The 20,112-nt window shown below is 45.2% G+C and overlaps 1 protein-coding gene across 1 annotated transcript in view; it reads right to left on the bottom strand.

The window, feature by feature from the left end:
* Window positions 1-13,135: 13,135 nt before the first annotated feature.
* The window catches only part of LOC121861276, a 49,660-nt gene continuing 42,683 nt past the window's right edge, over window positions 13,136-20,112 (bottom strand). Inside the window, exons 10-13 of the mRNA XM_042358922.1 lie at window positions 16,080-16,292; window positions 14,233-14,380; window positions 13,536-13,716; window positions 13,136-13,432 (exon numbers count right to left, since the gene is read on the bottom strand). Coding sequence (XP_042214856.1) covers window positions 13,428-13,432; window positions 13,536-13,716; window positions 14,233-14,380; window positions 16,080-16,292 — 547 coding nt within the window. The 3' untranslated portion in view covers window positions 13,136-13,427. The remainder of the gene's footprint in view (window positions 13,433-13,535; window positions 13,717-14,232; window positions 14,381-16,079; window positions 16,293-20,112) is intronic.

Below are 20,112 nucleotides of genomic sequence, written 5' to 3'. Positions count from 1 at the left end.
CTCCTGATGGTTTTATTCACATACTGTATTGTGATAGTTAATATTTCAGATGTAAACAAACATATTAATCATACCAATGTGTTTCAGATGCAGTGGTTCATTATCCAAGATGGTGGACAAGACCATCCTGATGATTATAATGGGGAGGAGAGCTATGTGGGGCTGGATATTGGACAAGAGTGCACGTCAAGAGTTTTGGAATGATGGTTTACGCTTATACAGTATAAATTATTAATGCAAGAACTGAAAACCCTGTGGTAATATGTGAAGTAGACAAATGAGGCCCTACTCCACCACAGTTAATAAATTCACCACTGCTACTATATCAAAACTCTGAAAATTACTTATGCTTGCTATCTGATATTTATAAGGGAGTAGTCTATGTGCTGATTCAATGGCATACCCTGGTATAAGCAAATAACAAAGGTATTATAATAGATTTAAACCGTGTTACTAACTGTTACTGGACAACCGATGGTGTTGAATACCACAGTAGTAATATACTGTATGTTATATCTCGAAGATTTATTTATACTGTATCACCATAAAATGTGATGGCCAAAAATATATCCCAATTAAATTGTACAGTACTTATATATAAGCTCTTTTGACAATATTCAGTCAGGTGTAGGAAGTCTAAAATCCTACTTGGAAAATATAACAAAATACTGTATTTACTGTATGACCTTGGCTTCTGATGCACGAACATTCTGGGCTGCTGGGCAGGGTTTGATTAGGTCATCATAACTTCTGATTTCATGATTGGTGCTCATTCTTCTAATGTCTTTAAATGTACTGTACATAAAGTATAAACTTATGTAGATGCAATATTGTTTGATAGATGGTACAGCACTTGAATATCATGTCATGGTCGCAATGACTGCTGGTCTGTTTGAAACCTGGTGATTCATATTATGCTTCCCTAGGAAGAAACGAGTTTTCCCTGGCTTAAGGTGCCGGCCATTTTCTCGGACTTACTGAATCCAACCTCCCTATGAAGTAAATTTGAATGTGAGAGCACACCATTGTTTAGAGTCAACTTAGATATGTTTGATTACAGTTAAAGCATTCAAGATCCTTTGTGAGTGATGTTGAAAACTTCAACTGTCTTTATTGTTAGTAACACTTGTCAAGTAAGTGAGCGTCGAGTCTGCCAGTACGAATGGCATCTCAAGATGTCTTCCATGAGGATAGCCATGAGTTTCCAATTGCTACTGAAGTTAGATTATTTTCATTCCCAAACCTCAGAGAATCTGATATTTGCAGTTTTATTATTGTCAGTTGTCTATTTAAGAAAGTCATTAATCTCCTGAAAAGAATATGTCAAACTCCTTATCTCCAAGATCTCAACGTATACTCATAGAGGCTCCTTGTCTAGAAATCCCTTCTGAGTTTGTGAAACCAAGGTTAACAGCGTGTGTATTTGATGCCTATTTCACTTTTTCCTGGCAAGCTCAATCGCTGATTAATTTATAAAAATAGACATCGAATTTCTGTTGTTTGTGAGATTAGCCCTTCTGGCATGTCATTGTTGTAGGACATGTGTGTGTCCCCCAGGAGGTCAGGGTTGTAGGGTATGTGTGTGTCCCCCAGGAGGTCAGGGTTGTAGGGTATGTGTGTGTGTGTCCCCCAGGAGGTCAGGGTTGTAGGGTATGTGTGTGTGTCACCCAGGAGGTCAGGACTGTAGGGGCATGTGCGTCCCCCAGGAGGTCAGGGTTGTAGGGTATGTGTGTGTCCCCCAGGAGGTCAGGGTTAGGGGTGTGTGTGTCCCCCCAGGTCAGGGTTGTAGGGTATGTGTGTGTCCCCAGGAGGTCAGGGCTGTAGGGCATGTGTGTGTCCCCAGGAGGTCAGGGGCAGGGTATGTGTGTGTGTCCCCAGGAGGTCAGGGGTTGTAGGGTATGTGTGCGTCCCCCAGGAGGTCAGGATTGTAGGGCATGTGTGCGTCCCCCGGGAGGTCAGGATTGTAGGGCATGTGTGTCCCCCAGGAGGAAGACCCTATGATGTGTAGGAACATAAAACTCTCCAGCAGTAGGTATAGAAGAATGTTAAAGCAGAAGAGGTTTTAGCAGGAAGAAAATAAGAGGAAATTTTTATTAAAGAAAGTTAGAATCAAAGAAAACAATACTCAAATATCAATGTAATTTGAAGAATCATCAACTACATTTGCCCCCTTTCCCCTACCACTTTACAACGGGGGTCAGAAGTCTGTTCTGGAAAGTACCTTACTCTCGGAACATTATATCTCCGTTCTAGAGGATTCGGACATTTATGTATCTGGGATAAGGAGCTTCCTGGAGGAGGTAACTGACCCTATGAGCAGCATTTGCTGTGTCTTGGAAGTCAGCATTAGGCTGCTTGGGTTCCCTTTCATTTAAGGGTTTGGAATTCCTCATCCAGGAAGTCCCCAACCTAGGACAAGGAGAGCCGGTCCTGAACTTGGTTAGCCTTTTTTTTTTATCCGTTTTAGCTGGGGTCAGGAGGCTTCTTCCAAGATGTAAATGGCATTTGGACCAGCATGCTTGTTTGTTCAGTGGTTCCAGGAGTCAGAATCCTCTTGGGAGAGAACCCTGGCCCTCGGACCTGGCATCATCCAGGTTCAGGGACTCCCCACTGTTTTCTTTTTTTCTTATCATTGCCCTCCTCCTTTATCAACTGGAATGGACATTGTGAAGTCCAGGATAAACAATGGATGAAATAGATCAAAGATTTGTATGTACTTGTATTTTAATGATTTATTATGAACATAATGATATTGTATTATTTTTCTTCGGTCATCTATAGTCACTTACGAATGTAAATTGATTAGATGCTTTCAGCAAAGAAAACTCTTTAAACATTAAACATGTGTAACCATAGTATGAACAATGGTAAATAAACATGTGTAACCATAGTCTGAACAATGGTAAATAATCTTAAATTGTTGAGACCCAAGTTAATGTGATAACTTACTGTACAGTACATCAGGGATTTACGAACGCCATAGTTGATCTTACTTGTGTTCATTATAGAAAAAAACTTTCTACTTTTCAGAAAAGTAGAAAACTTTTTCTGCCTTTACAAGAAGTACATAATTTACTTTTTGGGAGAGTTGTTAACATTTCCAAGTACAGTATGTATGATTAAAATTTCCAAATAAATTCCATTTTGGTTGTATTACCCTTTTTGATTAATTGACCATATTCTATGAAAAATTTCCCATTTTCAATGATGGATGCCTAAAAGAAGATGGAAATTTTTTAACATTTTCTATGTTGCATCAAAGAAAGTAGATTATCGACTTTTTGGGGAAGTAGATTATCGACTTTTTGGAAAATGTTACCCAATTTTCCGAAGTAGATTATCATAGAAAGCAGGAAATTTGTATTACAGAAGATGGGAAATATATACTTTCTGGGTAAGTTGGTTATCTACTTATCTGAAAAGTAGATTATCTACTTTTCGGGAAAGTAGATTATCGACTTTTTGGGGAAGTAGATTATCGACTTTTTGGCATTGTACAATATGAGTCCAGCCGAGGGCCAACTACCCATATCATGGACCAGCAGTATTGTTGTACTAATACCGAAATCAGGACAGCCTGATGCTTTTCATCCCATATCACTAACTAGCTGCCTGTGTAAAACCTTTGAGAGAATGATTCTTGGCAAACTCTTATATAGAATCAGAGAACACATGTCTCTTAACATAAATGGCTTCACCCATGGTAAATGTGCACATAATTGCATCACCACATTCCTAACTGTGCACGTGGATGAAAGACATACACCATATTTCTTGACCTAAAAGCTGCATTTGATATTGCCAATAGGCAACTTATATTGTACAAACTAGCCAAAATGAATATAGGAGGTCGGCTGTTACACTGGATAAATGGTTACCTCACCAACAGAAGGCCTGCTACACTGTTTCAGGGTTACAAAAGTCTCCAGTCCCTCCACGTAGTCTCTAGTCCCTCCACATAGTCTCCAATCCCTCCACACAGTCTCCAGTCCCTCAATACTTTTCAGTCCCTCCACATATTCTCCAGTCGCTCCACATAGTCTCCAGTCCCTCCACACAGTCTCCCGTCCCTCCACATAATTTCCAGTACCTCTACATTGTCTCCAGTCCCTCCACCTATTGGCTGTTATTTGGTGGATTTTATTTTAGTCCACCAATCACAGTTAGGTAAGTGATTGCTGGACGTATGCTGTATGTACGACACCACAACCAAGCAGGCTATAGGGATCCTGTGAGGGGACGCCTCTAATAAGGCCCCTAGGGTCGCCGCCACCCCTGGAAGGGTCCCGAGGGGCGCTGCCGCCCCAGGGAGTGCCACAACCCCTGGAAGAGGACCTGGTGGTGCCACAGTCCCTGGCAGGGCTCCGACACTTTTGGAAGGGCCCCTCAGGACGTCGCTGCCACTGGGAGGGCAATGGAGGACGCCATCACTCCTCGGAGGGCTCAAGATGTTTCAAAGCCCATGGAAGATGCCCTGGGTGTGTTACAGCCTCTGGCAAGGCCCCTGGAAGCTCCGTCACCTTTGGGAAGGCCCTGGGGGTTCCACCGACCTTGAAAGTGCCCCTGGGGGCGCTGCCAGGGGATGTGGCGTCCCCACGGGTCTTGAAGGGGCATTGGCGCCCCCAGGGGCGGTGGCGTTCTCAGGGGCCCTCCCAAATGCTGCAACGTTACTAGGGGCCCTCCCAAGGGAGGCGGCGCCCTCAGGGTCCCTCCTTAAGGGTGGCGAGGACCCCAGGGCCTGCCATGGTCAGTGGCGCCCCCAGGGGCCATTCCATGGGTGGTGGCGCCCCCAGGGGCGACGGCGCACCTAAGGGCCCTACCAGAGGTGGCAGCGCCCCCAGGGGCCCTCCATATGGGTGGCAACGTCCCTAGAGGCCCTCTCAAATCGGCGGTAACCCGAAAGACCCTCCCAAAGGCAGTCGTGACCCTAAAGGCCCTGCGAGGGGCAGAGGCCCTACCAAAGGCAGCACCACTCCCAGGGGCACTTTCAGGGTCGGTGGAGCCCCCAGGGGCCTTACCAGGGTTGGCGGTGCTCCCAGGGGCCATAGCGACCCCACGGACCCTATTAGAGGCGCCCCCTCACAGAATCCCTATAGCTTGCTTGGTTGTGGTGCTGTACATATAGCATACGTCCAGCAATCCCTTACTTAACTGTGATTGGTGGACTAAAATAAAATCCACCAAATAACAGCCAATAGGAGAACAGAGCAGTCAGTCAGCACAACACCCCAACTTATGTTTTCCTGTTGGATATTTATTCTCCTTTACATTGTTCATGATGGGATGACACTGGAAATGCGATGGGCGGTGTATTAATTTTACTTCATATCTCCCATTGTCGTAAATATTGCAATAACAACTGCTCCCAGGGACCCTACAGGTGCAGCGCTCCCTGGGGCTCTCCCATTTGCCATATCAGGTGCGATGCTCCCAGGGGTCCTCCCAGGGGCCATGGCGACCCCACGGACCCCATTAGAGGCGTCCCCTCACAGGAACCCTATAGCCTGCTTGGTTGTGGTGTTGTACATACAGCATACGTCCAGCAATCCCTTACTTAACTGTGATTGGTGGACTAAAATATAATCCACCAAATAACAGCCAATAGGAGAACAGAGCAGTCAGTCAGCACAACACCCCAACTTATGTTTTCCTGTTGGGTATTTATTCTCAGTTGGGCTCCTGGCGGCGCTGCTGCCCCTGCAAGGGCCACTGGGTGCGCCGTTGCCCCTGGGAGCGCCCCTGGGAGCATCGCACCTAATATGGCAATTGGGAGAACCCCAGGGAGCGCTCCACCTGTAGGGCCCGTGGGGGCAGTTGTTATTGCAATATTTAGGACAATGGGAGATATGAAGTAAAATTAATACACCGCCCATCGCATTTCCAGTGTCATCCCATCATGAACAATGTAAAGGAGAATAAATATCCAACAGGAAAACATAAGTTGGGGTGTTGTGCTGACTGACTGCTCTGTTCTCCTATTGGCTGTTATTTGGTGGATATAATTTTAGTCCACCAATCACAGTTAAGTAAGGGATTGCTGGACGTATGCTATATGTACAACACCACAACCAAGCAAGCTATAGGGATCCTGTGAGGGGACGCCTCTAATGGGGTCCGTGGGGTCGCCATGGCCCCTGGAAGGACCCGTGGGAGCATCGCACCTGATATGGCAAATGGGAGAGCCCCAGGGAGCGCTGCACCTATAGGGTCCCTGGGGGCAGTTGTTATTGCAATATTTAGGACAATGGGAGATATGAAGCAAAATTAATACACCGCCCATCGCATTTCCAGTGTCATCCCATCATGAACAATGTAAAGGAGAATAAATATCCAACAGGAAAACATAAGTTGGGGTGTTGTGCTGACTGACTGCTCTGTTCTCCTATTGGCTGTTATTTGGTGGATTTTATTTTAGTCCACCAATCACAGTTAAGTAAGTGATTGCTGGACGTATGCAATATGTACAGCACCACAACCAAGCAGGCTATAGGGATCCTGTGAGGGGACGCCTCTAATAGGGTCCGTGGGGTCGCTATGGCCCCTGGGAGGGCCCCTGGGAGCACCGCCAACCCTGGCAGGGCCCCTGGGGGCGCTGCCGCTCTTTGGGGGGCCCAGGGTGCGCCATTGACCCTGGCAGGCACTGGGATCCCCGCCACACCTAAGGCAGGGCCCCAGGGGGCGCTGTTGCCCCTGAGAGGGCCCCGGGGAGCGCCACCACCTCTAAGTTTGGCCCCTGGGGGCGCCACTGGCTCTGGAAGGGTCATTGGGTGCACCTTTGCCCCTTTGAATGCCCCTGGGAGCACTGCCACCCCTCAGTTGGGCCCCTGGCGGCGCTGCTGCCCCTAGAAGGGCCACTGGATGCGCCTTTGCCCCTTTGAATGCCTCTGGGAGCGCCGCCACCCCTCAGTTGTGTCCCTGGCAGCGCTGCTGCCCCTAGAAGGGCCACTGGGTGCGCCGTTGCCCCTGGGAGTGCCCCTGGCAGCATCGCACCTAATATACCAAATGGGAGAACCCCAGGGAGCGCTGCACCTGTAGGGCCCGTGGGGGCAGTTGTTATTGCAATATTTAGGACAATGGGAAATATAACGTTCAATAAATACACCGCCCATCGCATTTCCAGTGTCATCCCATCATGAACAATGTAAAGGAGAATAAATATCCAACAGGAAAACATAAGTTGGGGTGTTGTGCTGACTGACTGCTCTGTTCTCCTATTGGCTGTTATTTGGTGGATTTTATTTTAGTCCACCAATCACAGTTAAGTAAGGGATTGCTGGACGTATGCTGTATGTACAACACCACAACCAAGCAAGCTATAGGGATCCTGTGAGGGGACGCCTCTAATGGGGTCCGTGGGGTCACCATGGCCCCTGGGAGGACCCCTGGGAGCATCGCACCTGATATGGCAAATGGGAGAGCCCCAGGGAGCGCTGCACCTGTTGGGTCCCTGGGGGCAGTTGTTATTGCAATATTTAGGACAATGGGAAATATAACGTTCAATAAATACACCGCCCATCGCATTTCCAGTATCATCCCATCATGAACAATGTAAAGGAGAATAAATATCCAACAGGAAAACATAAGTTGGGGTGTTGTGCTGACTGACTGCTCTGTTCTCCTATTGGCTGTTATTTGGTGGATTTTATTTTAGTCCACCAATCACAGTTAAGTAAGTGATTGCTGGACGTATGCTGTATGTACAACACCACAACCAAGCAGGCTATAGGGATCCTGTGAGGGGACGCCTCTAATAGGGTCCGTGGGGTCGCTATGGCCCCTGGGAGGGCCCCTGGGAGCACCGCCAACCCTGGCAGGGCCCCTGGGGGCGCTGCCGCTCTTTGGGGGGCCCAGGGGTGCCATTGACCCTGGCAGGCACTGGGATCCCCGCCACACCTAAGGCAGGGCCCCAGGGGGCGCTGTTGCCCCTGAGAGGGCCCCGGGGAGCGCCACCACTTCTAAGTTTGGCCCCTGGGGGCGCCACTGGCTCTGGAAGGGTCATTGGGTGCACCTTTGCCCCTTTGAATGCCTCTGGGAGCGCCGCCACCCCTCAGTTGGGCTCCTGGCGGCGCTGCTGCCCCTGCAAGGGCCACTGGGTGCGCCGTTGCCCCTGGGAGTGCCCCTGGGAGCACCGCACCTAATATACCAAATGGGAGAACCCCAGGGAGCGCTGCACCTGTAGGGCCCGTGGGGGCAGTTGTTATTGCAATATTTAGGACAATGGGAAACATAACGTTCAATAAATACACCGCCCATCGCATTTCCAGTGTCATCCCATCATGAACAATGTAAAGGAGAATAAATATCCAACAGGAAAACATAAGTAGGGGTGTTGTGCTGACTGACTGCTCTGTTCTCCTATTGGCTGTTATTTGGTGGATTTTATTTTAGTCCACCAATCACAGTTAAGTAAGGGATTGCTGGACGTATGCTGTATGTACAACACCACAACCAAGCAAGCTATAGGGATCCTGTGAGGGGACGCCTCTAATGGGGTCCGTGGGGTCACCATGGCCCCTGGGAGGACCCCTGGGAGCATCGCACCTGATATGGCAAATGGGAGAGCCCCAGGGAGCGCTGCACCTGTTGGGTCCCTGGGGGCAGTTGTTATTGCAATATTTAGGACAATGGGAAATATAACGTTCAATAAATACACCGCCCATCGCATTTCCAGTATCATCCCATCATGAACAATGTAAAGGAGAATAAATATCCAACAGGAAAACATAAGTTGGGGTGTTGTGCTGACTGACTGCTCTGTTCTCCTATTGGCTGTTATTTGGTGGATTTTATTTTAGTCCACCAATCACAGTTAAGTAAGTGATTGCTGGACGTATGCTGTATGTACAACACCACAACCAAGCAGGCTATAGGGATCCTGTGAGGGGACGCCTCTAATAGGGTCCGTGGGGTCGCTATGGCCCCTGGGAGGGCCCCTGGGCGCACCGCCAACCCTGGCAGGGCCCCTGGGGGCGCTGCCGCTCTTTGGGGGGCCCAGGGTGCGTCATTGACCCTGGCAGGCACTGGGATCCCCGCCACACCTAAGGCAGGGCCCCAGGGGGCGCTGTTGCCCCTGAGAGGGCCCCGGGGAGCGCCACCACTTCTAAGTTTGGCCCCTGGGGGCGCCACTGGCTCTGGAAGGGTCATTGGGTGCACCTTTGCCCCTTTGAATGCCTCTGGGAGCGCCGCCACCCCTCAGTTGGGCTCCTGGCGGCGCTGCTGCCCCTGCAAGGGCCACTGGGTGCTTTGCCCTTTGAATGCCTCTGGGAGCGCCGCCACCCTCAGTTGGGCTCCGGGCGCTGCGTTCCTGCAGCACATTGGTGCGCTGTTGTCTGGGAGTGCCCCTGGGAGCACCGCACCTAATATACCAAATGGGAGAACCCCAGGAGCGCTGCACCTGTAGGGCCCGTGGGGGCAGTTGTTATTGCAATATTTAGGACAATGGGAAATATAAAGTTCAATAAATACACCGCCCATCGCATTTCCAGTGTCATCCCATCATGAACAATGTAAAGGAGAATAAATATCCAACAGGAAAACATAAGTTGGGGTGTTGTGCTGACTGACTGCTCTGTTCTCCTATTGGCTGTTATTTGGTGGATTTATTTTACCACCAATCACAGTTAAGTAAGTGATTGCTGACGTATGCAAATGTACAGCACCACAACCAAGCAGGCTATAGGGATCCTGTGAGGGGACGCCTCTAATAGGGTCCGTGGGGTCGCTATGGCCCTGGGAGGCCCCTGGGAGCACTGCCAGCCACTGGCAGGGCCCCTGGGGGCGCTGCTGCTCTTGGGGGCCCAGGGTGCGATTGACCCTGGCAGGCACTGGGATCCCTGCCACACCTAAGGCAGGCCCCAGGGGGTGCTGTTGCCCTGAGAGGCCCCAGGGAGCGCCACTTAAGTTTGTCCCTGGGGCGCCACTGGCTCTGAAGGGTCATTGGGTGATTTTGCCCTTTGAATGCCCCTGGGAGCACTGCCCCCTCAGTTGTTCCCGGCGCTGCGTTCCCTAGAAGGGCCACTGGATGCGCTCTTGCCCCTTGAATGCCCTCTGGAGCGCCGCCACCTCAGTTGGGCCTGGCGGCGCTGCTGCCCCTGCAAGGGCCACTGGGTGCTGTTGTTCTGGAGTGCCCTGGGGAGCACCGCACCTAATATACCAATGGGAGAGCCCCAGGAGCGCTGCACCTGTAGGGCCCGTGGGGGCAGTTGTTATTGCAATTTAGACAATGGGAAATATAACGTTAAATAAATACACCGCCCATCGCATTTCCAGTATCATCCCATCATGAACAATGTAAAGGAGAATAAATATCCAACAGGAAACATAAGTTGGGGTGTTGTGCTGACTGACTGCTCTGTTCTCCTATTGGCTGTTATGGATTTTATTTTAGTCCACCAATCACAGTTAAGTAAGGGATTGCTGGACGTATGCTGTATGTACAACACCACAACCAAGCAAGCTATAGGGATCCTGTGAGGGGACGCCTCTAATGGGGTCCGTGGGGTCGCTATGGCCCTGGGAGGACCCTGGGGAGCATCGCACCTGATATGGCAATGGGAGAGCCCCAGGAGCGCTGCACCTGTAGGGTCCCTGGGCAGTTGTTATTGCAATATTTAGGACAATGGAAATATAACGTTCAATAAATACACCGCCCATCGCATTTCCAGTATCATCCCATCATGAACAATGTAAAGGAGAATAAATATCCAACAGGAAAACATAAGTTGGGGTGTTGGGCTGACTGACTGCTCTGTTCTCCTATTGGCTGTTATTTGGGGATTTTATTTTAGCCACCAATCACAGTTAAGTAAGGGATTGCTGGACGTATGCTGTATGTACAACACCACAACCAAGGCTATAGGGATTCTGTGAGGATCGCCTCTAATAGGGTCCGTGGGGTCGCCATGGCCCCTGGGAGCACTCCGGCCAACCCTGGCAGGGCCCCTTGGGGGCTCCACCGACCCTGAAGGTGCCTGGGAGTGGTGCTGCCTTTTGATAGGGCTTCCACTCTAGGGGCCCTTGAGTCCTGACTGACCTTGGGAGGGCTCTGGTTAAGCTGATTTGAGAGGGCCTCAGGGACGTTGCACACCCATAGAGGGCCCTGGGGACGCTGCCACCTCTGGTAGGGTCCCTAGTGCTGTCGCCCCTGGGGGCGCCACCACCCATGGAATGGCCCCTGGGGGCGCCACTGACCATGGCAGGCCCTGGGATCCCCGCCACCCTTAAGGAGGGCCCCTGAGGGAGCTGCCTCCTTCGGGAGGGCCCCTAGTAACGTTGCAGCATCTGGGAGGGCCCCTGAGAACGCCACCGCCCCTGCCCCTTCAAGACCCTTAGTAGTATAACGATGTTGTAGGTGACTCCGTCCTCTCTAGGGGCAGTAGACCTACCTTTGGGAAGGCAGCGTCAAGTTCCCACTCAGTATATGGAACATCACACTCATCGTGCTGTTTACCCAGCATAAAGTTAATAAGATTACTTCTCTACAGACTTCGCATCAAGGAGTCCTCGAGTCCTAGTTGGTAACATGTTATAGCTAGACACATGAGCCCACTTTGTTAGTAGTGCATTCGAATTTGCAGGAAGGTTTGATCTACTGTTTTACCTCTGATAGTGTTTATGTCTTTCCAGGCTTTGCTGAGGGATGAGTGTTGGCTCAGGCTGTTGAATATGTCTCCCATGCATCTTGTCCGAGTTCGTTTACACGTTCCCTGCAAACAGCAAGGGAGGTTTAATACAATTGTAGAGTTGGAGGTGTTCTAATTTGTTTTAACCGATACCCACCTCTCCTACTCTAGCCCTGAGTTTGTTTTCAGTTTAGGGTCATCATAGCACTGTTGTTGCCTGCTCACAAGATGCTGACCATGTTTTCCTGGAGACATTGTTGGTGAAGTATGTATAACTATCAGATCATGGAGACTTTAGTAGTCTGTGGCTTGTAATCATTGTACCAGTCATGGATGAAGTCTAAGAACTGGCTTTCATGTTCTTGATTGACTGAGTCCACGAATGTTAAGTTTAGTATGTGGAGTGGAATGGAGACTGTGTGGAGGGACTGGAGACTGTGGGAGTGAGTGGAGGGACTGGAGGCTGTGTGGAGGGACTGGAGGCTGTGTGGAGGGACTGAGACTGTGTGGAAGGACTGGAGACTGTGTGGAGGGACTGGAGGACTGGAGACTGTGTGGAGGGACTGGAGACTGTGTGGAGTGTGGAGGGACTGGAGACTGTGTGGAACTGAGTGGAGGGACTGGAGGCTGTGGAGGGACTGGGACTGTGGAGGGACTGGACTGTGTGGAGGGACTGGAGGCTGTGTGGAGGGACTGGAGACTGTGTGGAGGGACTGGAGACTCTGTGGAAGGACTGGAGACTGTGTGGAAGGACTGGAGGCTGTGTGGAGGTACTGGAGACTCTGTGGAAGGACTGGAGACTGTGTGGAGGGACTGGAGACTGTGTGGAAGGACTGGAGACTGTGTGGAGGGGCTGGTGTGTTGGTGGTGTTGGATGCGGTGCAATTTCCCTTCCCTTAAAAATAGTCATGGCAACACAAAGGGAAGGGCAGAGCAGTATGTAGTTGTTGCCTACATGACAATGCAACACTCTCCTATGGCAAAATGGCAACACAAACATGTGCCCCTTTACCATAATGTATATAAAAAAAATATACTTTCATTAAGGTTAACAGATTTGTCATGGAGTCAATACGATCATGATGAGGATACAAGGAAAACGCATAAATTGTATATTTAAATGCACACATAGTAACTACACTATGAGAAGAAAAAAATAAGCTAAAGTATAGAGCTAATCAGTGTTGTGCTGTGCTATGTGTATTCTTTCACCAACAATAGTTTTGCTGAGTTGGTTTCCTACTAATGAATATTTGACACCCAGAATACGTGTTTTAGAATTATAACTGCAGATAATGGATAAGTAGCAATAACATCAGTAACTGTTAGGGCATTTATGTTTTAATGATTAATTATCAGTTCTCATTCTTATAATACTGTACTACTTTGTGTATAGTCTTCTGTCTAACTTCAAAAAGTTATGAAAATAAAATCTCAAAGCAGCATATTTAATGTATTGTTTAAATTTACATGTCAATATATTTTTGATAAGCATAAAGAACTACTGTAAATAATCAGGATGTAAGATACAATGGGCGTTTTAGAAAATTCTTGTGTGATTTATTGTCGTCTAAATGAAAGTGAGATTTTCTTTCTGCAATCTTTGGCATCAAAATGTAAGTATCAAGTATTATCAAGTTTATATAAAGAAAAGTCACAGAAGGTACAGATTTTGGAGCTATGGTTGATATCTTGTACAATGAAGTGTTACCGAGGTACAACTGGGGGTCACTACAAAGGTTCAGTCATGATGATGCCTCTAAACTGAGGGCCTGCATGATGAAGCAGTAGATGTCCGTGTGTTCCTCAATCTGCAAGATAAACATTATTTGAAAAACCAAACAACACATACATGCTTCTCCAAGATAACAATCGAAATGCATGAATATTATTAATAGTCTCTTCTTCACTTACAATCTTTGCTGTGGGTTTTTGCTCCTCCATGCCCAGCTTTTGTTTCAATTCGAATTAAGAGAGAGTTTGTCTGTGTGTGGTTGTTACCAAGTTTGTATTGCAACTCCGAGATCAGTTTGAAGGAGTGCAATGGTACCACTCGATCATCATGGTCTGCCGTTAGCAGCAGAGTTGCAGGATACTGTAAAGAGAAGGAGAGGAATAAACCAATAATATAAATTACTGTACATAAATTACCACAAGTCTCCATTACCACCTCCTGTGTTATGGACATACCTTAAGGGCTAATGACAAAAGTAATTCTCACTCTACAACCTGACAGTAAAATATAGGAGATCTTTCCAAATTCAGGCTAAGGCTGGATTTTGTAGCAGTAGATTATTTCCTGACTATCAAGTCACACAAGATTGCCAAGAATATATGCAAAGTGTGGTAAAAATTTTGTTTTTTCCAACAAAAAGAGATAAGGCAAGTGCCACTTGTTTAACCTGTTAATCATGGCCAAGTAACCTATTCTGTAATATAAATAGATTTATTCTACTCTCCTCTAAGACTACAATGGCTTTCATAGCATTATTGAATAATTATGGATACAAATGTTTCTTTTGTCCATAAGTGTATGGTGTATGAAAAGTAAATACAGTAGTCTTCTGAAAATGAATCAAGGAAAAATAATTACCTAGAGTGAAAAACATACCTGAGTACCTTTGGGTGGGACCTTTACATTTTGTAGAGGCGAGTACTTGAAAATGTTCTCAAAATGCTCCTTCTCATCTGGGTTGCCATAATCTGAGCACCAAGCATAACCAATGGTGAACTTGTGGAATCGCAACATGTCCATCACCCTAAAATAAGAAAAATCTCTGAAGAGTTCCTTTTTCATGATAATTAGTACAAGCAAAGTTCTTGAGGCAGAATTATCAAAACTCCCTGACAATGTTTTCTAACTAACAAAAATTATTAAATTTGACACATAGTTGTATCACTTGTTTAAAAGGTTTGAGAACACTGGTTATGTTAAAGTAATATATTGTACAGGCAGTCCTTGATTTCATAAATTGGATTCCATTTTCCCATAGATTCCAATATAAAAGCTGCTGTATGTTTCAATGGGGGTGGGAGGGGAAGAGAAGGGAAAATGTTTTAAAATCCTATAAAACGTGTTTTTAAAAATAATGTGTACATTATAATTAGAAGCCAATAATGAACATAATTAATGAAATAGCTACGTCAGTGGAGGACATGGAAGTTACCGAGAAATCATGACATTGGTTAAGTGAGATTAAGATTTTCCTTTACAGAGCCTTTTCCAGTTCTACTGACACTTCTAGAGGTCACTACAGTATATGATAAATCAGCATAAACCCAGGAGGATATTAGTGAAAATTTAGTAAAAGCCAGCAACACTAACATTAGACTGATGGTTGCACACGGCTACTGTACAGTCCTCTGGCTGTGCCTAAGATGACAGATTTTCACCGTTTATCGTGCACAGAGCGGGCACATAACCCAGAAACTTGATATCCTTAGTGAGGGATACTTAGGGAGACATTTACTAAGTGGAATGGTGTCAAAGAGTATGGGAGTGAACATAGCAAAAACAAAAGTAATGATTAATGACATTAATGACATTGGTGAAGAACCTTTGGTGAAAAGTGGACAATAGTAATGTTCTGTCTGTGAGGTGATGTTGGCAGTAGTTCAGTATTGTGCAGCAAATGTGAGGTGTATAACTATCCAACATACTATCACGGGTAAAATTCAATGTTAGTGATCTGATATGTTTCAAGTCTTTTTATGGTACGGTAAGATTTAACAATTACCTTTAACTACAATCATTGTTTTCGGCTGAGTTACTGAAATCACGCTATAGTTGTCACAAGACAATTGGCATTTGCTGCCATTAATTTAAAGCCCAGCACCAAAAATGATACCAACAATGGAAAGTCGATGATTGGTAGACACTCTAGAGGGAGAGACAAGGCTGGTGGAGCCTCAAATCAACTTGTTATTATCATTTTGGATGGACTTGAAATTACATATGCCTCATCCACCCCCCCCCCCTGTCCTCAGTGGCTGTCACCCACACCTTGATGCCACAGCCTGGCTCACCACTTACAAAAGGACTTACAACCCACTTTGCACCACAGACACCCACTGCTGCACCGCCACAACCACATTGTTTGTCACTACAACCACCTCTTGCATCAACAACAAACAGGGCTCAGTACTTGTCAGTTACTCTACCTCACTTCAGACTCATCTATCCATGATATACAAAATTTTTATATGGTTTTAGTGGCTTCTAGAATTTGTATCTTGAAATTCATAAAAAAGACGAAATTTACTTTCAAGTCATGATTTTGTGTGTGTGTGTGTGTGACCCATGATTTCCCAAATGGAACAGTGGCAGTTATTGGAAAAAAAAATCTAATGAAGACACTAAGCTACTTCTGAGATCATTATGATTATACAGATTATACAAGATGCTGGAGTTACTAAGATAGTGGAAAAGTTCTATCAAAGTCATTTTATAATACTCACCCAACTTGAGCAATGACGGCTCCAAACAACTCTTGTCGTAGGTTCATACAGGCTCCCACTAGTAGTCCACCGTTTGAGCCACCCTGAATGATGATTCTGTTACTGGATGTGTATCTCTCACTGATTAAGAACTCTGCAGCTGCTTGGAAATCATCAAACACATTCTGCTTGTTGAGTAACCGTCCAGAATTATGCCAAGCCTCTCCATACTCACTAGAAAGTAAGAATGTGTAATTTAACAACTAAAGAATTATAACACTTATGTGAATATAAAGTTGAGCAAGTCAATTAAAATTCAACAAGAGTTTGCCAAATAACAATGGCAATATCCTCCCACCACTGTAGTGAAGTCAAATGGGCCAAAAGTCCGGACAAAAACATGAACAATATTAATTACTAACTGGGTAACCCTGTGCTGCCTGGTTTGTTTTTGTGGGTCAACAACATTCCAGTTAAGCCTCGCCACTTGTACACAATATCAATATGGGAACTTTGGTCAAGTCTCTAAATGACCATAAGTACTGAGAAATTGTCTCATGAGTGATTTTCTTCCATCATAACTATGAGAAAAATTGGTTACCATGGATAAGTAATACAGACAGACATATCCACTATTCTGAAGGACAAGGAACATATTCGTGATGTAGTGAAAGGAACAACACCTATAAAGGGAACTATAATTTCAAAGAAAAGACAAGGTCTTATTCACGATATGGAAAAATTATTGGTGATATGGATAGAAGACCAGATACAGAAGCGTGTACCCTTAAGCCTTCTAACCTTACAGGCTAAAGCAAGAAGCCTGTTCCAAAGCCTGAAGGAACAGGCAGGAGATGAATGTGATCAAACCTTTACAGGAAGTCATGGGTGGTTTGATAGATTTAAAACACGCTACAGTCTACACAATGTTAAGGTGAGTGGAGAGGCAGCTAGTGCCGATGTTGGTGCTGCCGAAGCTTTTAAGGAGGAGTTAGATGAAGTGATTGTGGAAGGGAATTATTTGCCTGAGCAAATATTCAATGTGGATGAGACTGGATTATTGTGGAAGTGCATGCCTGAGCGGACATACATCCACAAAGAGACGAAAACAATGCCCGGATTCAAGGCATTCAAGGACAGAATTACACTTCTGTTGGGGGGGAATGTTGCTGGTTTCAAGCTAAAGCCCTTCATGATCTATCATTCAGAGAACCCCAGGGCTTTAAAACATATCAGCAAGCACACACTGCCAGTGTTCTATCACAGTAATAAGAGAGCCTGGATGACCTTAGCACTGTTTGAGGATTGGTTCATGACTTGTTTCAATCCACGAGCCAAGGAGTATTGTCTGCAACAACAGATTCCACTCAAAATTTTGCAGATTTTGGATAATGCTCCGGGACACCCACCACACCTGGACGACATGCACCCTGATGTTAAGGTAGTGTACATTCCACCTAACACTACCTCTATCATCCAACCCATGGATCAAGGTGCTATTGCTGCCTTTAAAGCGTATTATTTACGCGCGACCTTTGCTTAGGCTGTTGCTGCTACTGAAGGTGAGAAAATGCTCAGAGAGTTTTGGAAGGAGTACAACATTTTGTCATGTACAGTATAAAGAACATTAGTGCAGCATGGGATCAGGTTACAAAACATTGCATGAATGGAATATGGAAGAAAATCCTGAAAAGATATGAGCACAGTTTCAAAGGATTTAATGAAAATGAAGTTACTTCGGATATTAGTAACAAGATAGTGGAGTTTGGTAAACAGCTGGAGTTAGAAATTGATAATGAAGATGTTGAACAGTTGGTTGAAAGTGTAGCAGAAGAGCTAAGTAACGAGAATCTTATTAACTGGATGCACAGAAAATTGCAGAGGAAGAAGAGAGAAAATGTAGAAGAAGAACCTGCACCCCCCAAAAAGTTTTCAGTGAAACATACAGCAGAGGCATTTGCTACAATTAATAAAGCAATGCAAATGTTTGATGGCATGGATCAAAATTATGAGCAGTATGCCAAAGTTGACAGAATGATCCAAGATGCACTTGCTTGCTTCAGAGAAATTTATAATGAAAAGAAAAAACAAACTGTGCAGTCTAAATTGGACATCTATTTTAAGAAGTCCCCCATTGCTGTCTCCTCACGCCCCACCAGTGCTGCCTCTTCACTCCCTCAAGATGATCCAATGGGTCCGACTAATTACCCAAATGTAGCCAAATGTAGCCGGAATGAAGTCAAATAATGGTCCTAGATGAATAAATCGGACTGCTAATCACTTCTCGACTAGTATTTGGTGTCAGAAAGTCACAAAAAATTGGAAAACTTAATTTAATCTGAGTTAATAGATCGAGTGCATGTACCTAACCTAATCTATTCTAACCTAACCTAACACAACTCAGATTAAATTAAGTTTACCAATTTTTTTTTACTTTGACACCAAATAATAATCTAGAAGTGATTGGCAGTCCGATTTATTCATCTAGGACCATTATTTAACTTCATTCCGGCTACATTTGGCTACATTTGGGTAATTAGTCGGACCGGCCCTGGCGGGTTAGTTCTATATATTAACCAAAATCTGAAATACCTATTGGGATAAAAACAAACATTAACCCTATTAATTTTGTCATTTCGCCAATCCGTCGACGGCAACGAATTACTTCTTACTACAAACACCAATATAAACTACACTAATACCAAGGCAGCATAATATATAAAATGACGGAGTTTATCTTTGCAATTACCTTTTTATAAAACATCTTCGCCTAAATGTACATTTGATGACGGAATAAAACTCTCAGTAACTACTTGTTGGGTTGACAAACTACCACGGCGGTGGTTAACCAACTCTGACATCACATATAACTTAATTATGTAAATAAAAATACCAACAATTTACTCACCACAGAGGACAGTAGCGACATAAGCTTGTGTTTAAATAACTTGATATAAAATACTAAAAATTCAATCACCACACAACAGCCAGTCACAACAGGTCCTTCCCTCACGGCTCACTCAGGCTAATGGCTCGTTGGTGACGTCACAATGGTGTGTTATACCAAGGAAGGAATATATAGAGAAACTTGTACTACATTCAATTAACGTTCAGCCTCTGACTGCTGCGCCATCTCTTGATTTAATTTTACCATAAATATTTAAGGCTATCATAGAAAACGTGTAAATGTCAAGGGGTCGAGCTTGTCTTTAGCGTAGACTCCTGTCATAAGCCATATACTTTTTCATTCTTAGCAGCCATTGCATAAATATACATGAAGAAGAGGCATTACCATGTTGTACAGTACATGAAATAACATAAATAAGTGACTTAGGCGGTAGATAAATAAACCTGTAAGTTAAGAAAACATCAAAAGCAAGTGGGCAGGTAGACCTAATCTTCATGATATCCACAAAAAGTAGAAAACAGTAATAAAAAGACTAAGTTTCAGGTTTCAGTCTTGAAAATATATATAATTCAGTGTGGATAAGGCCGAAATACATTACATGTTTGAATGTTCCGATAAGAATCACACACACACACACACTATAATTTCTTTAAATTTAAGACAGCATACAGCTTGTTAAAGTTTATCTCTCCAATCGTAGTATGAAGACTTCACACTACGATTGGGGCGATAAACTTTAAACTTTGTGATAGTTGACAATTACAATCAAGCTGGGTGGAAAAGTTAAGTGAAACCAGAGAGAAAAAAAGAGGAGAAATACATATTCTATTTGGTTTGTGTTGTAAATAAAGGGAGATCCTATATATCCATCCCATTTAGATTGTTGCGAGAGAAACATATGCAGTACAGCCCCAAGCAATAATACATTAGCATCCCAACTTGAAAAACAATGTAATCCAAACCTACAACCCAGAATGCAGCCACTGTACCACTTAGGTATAAGTGCAGGCAACTGTACATCAGTGATAAAATCAATTGAATTCCTATCTGGATGTAGTACACTTTTCGTATTTTGGTTCAGCTCACCTGGGCTTTCATGTACTGTACTGTACTAATCAATCATACTGTACTTATCTCAATAGTGTC

This window comes from Homarus americanus, unplaced genomic scaffold, assembly GCF_018991925.1.
Source record: "Homarus americanus isolate GMGI-L3 unplaced genomic scaffold, GMGI_Hamer_2.0 scaffold55693, whole genome shotgun sequence".
Lineage (NCBI taxonomy): Eukaryota > Metazoa > Arthropoda > Malacostraca > Decapoda > Nephropidae > Homarus > Homarus americanus.
The sequence above is the reverse complement of the archived record's forward strand: the minus strand, read 5'-3'. Positions and strand labels throughout refer to the sequence as shown.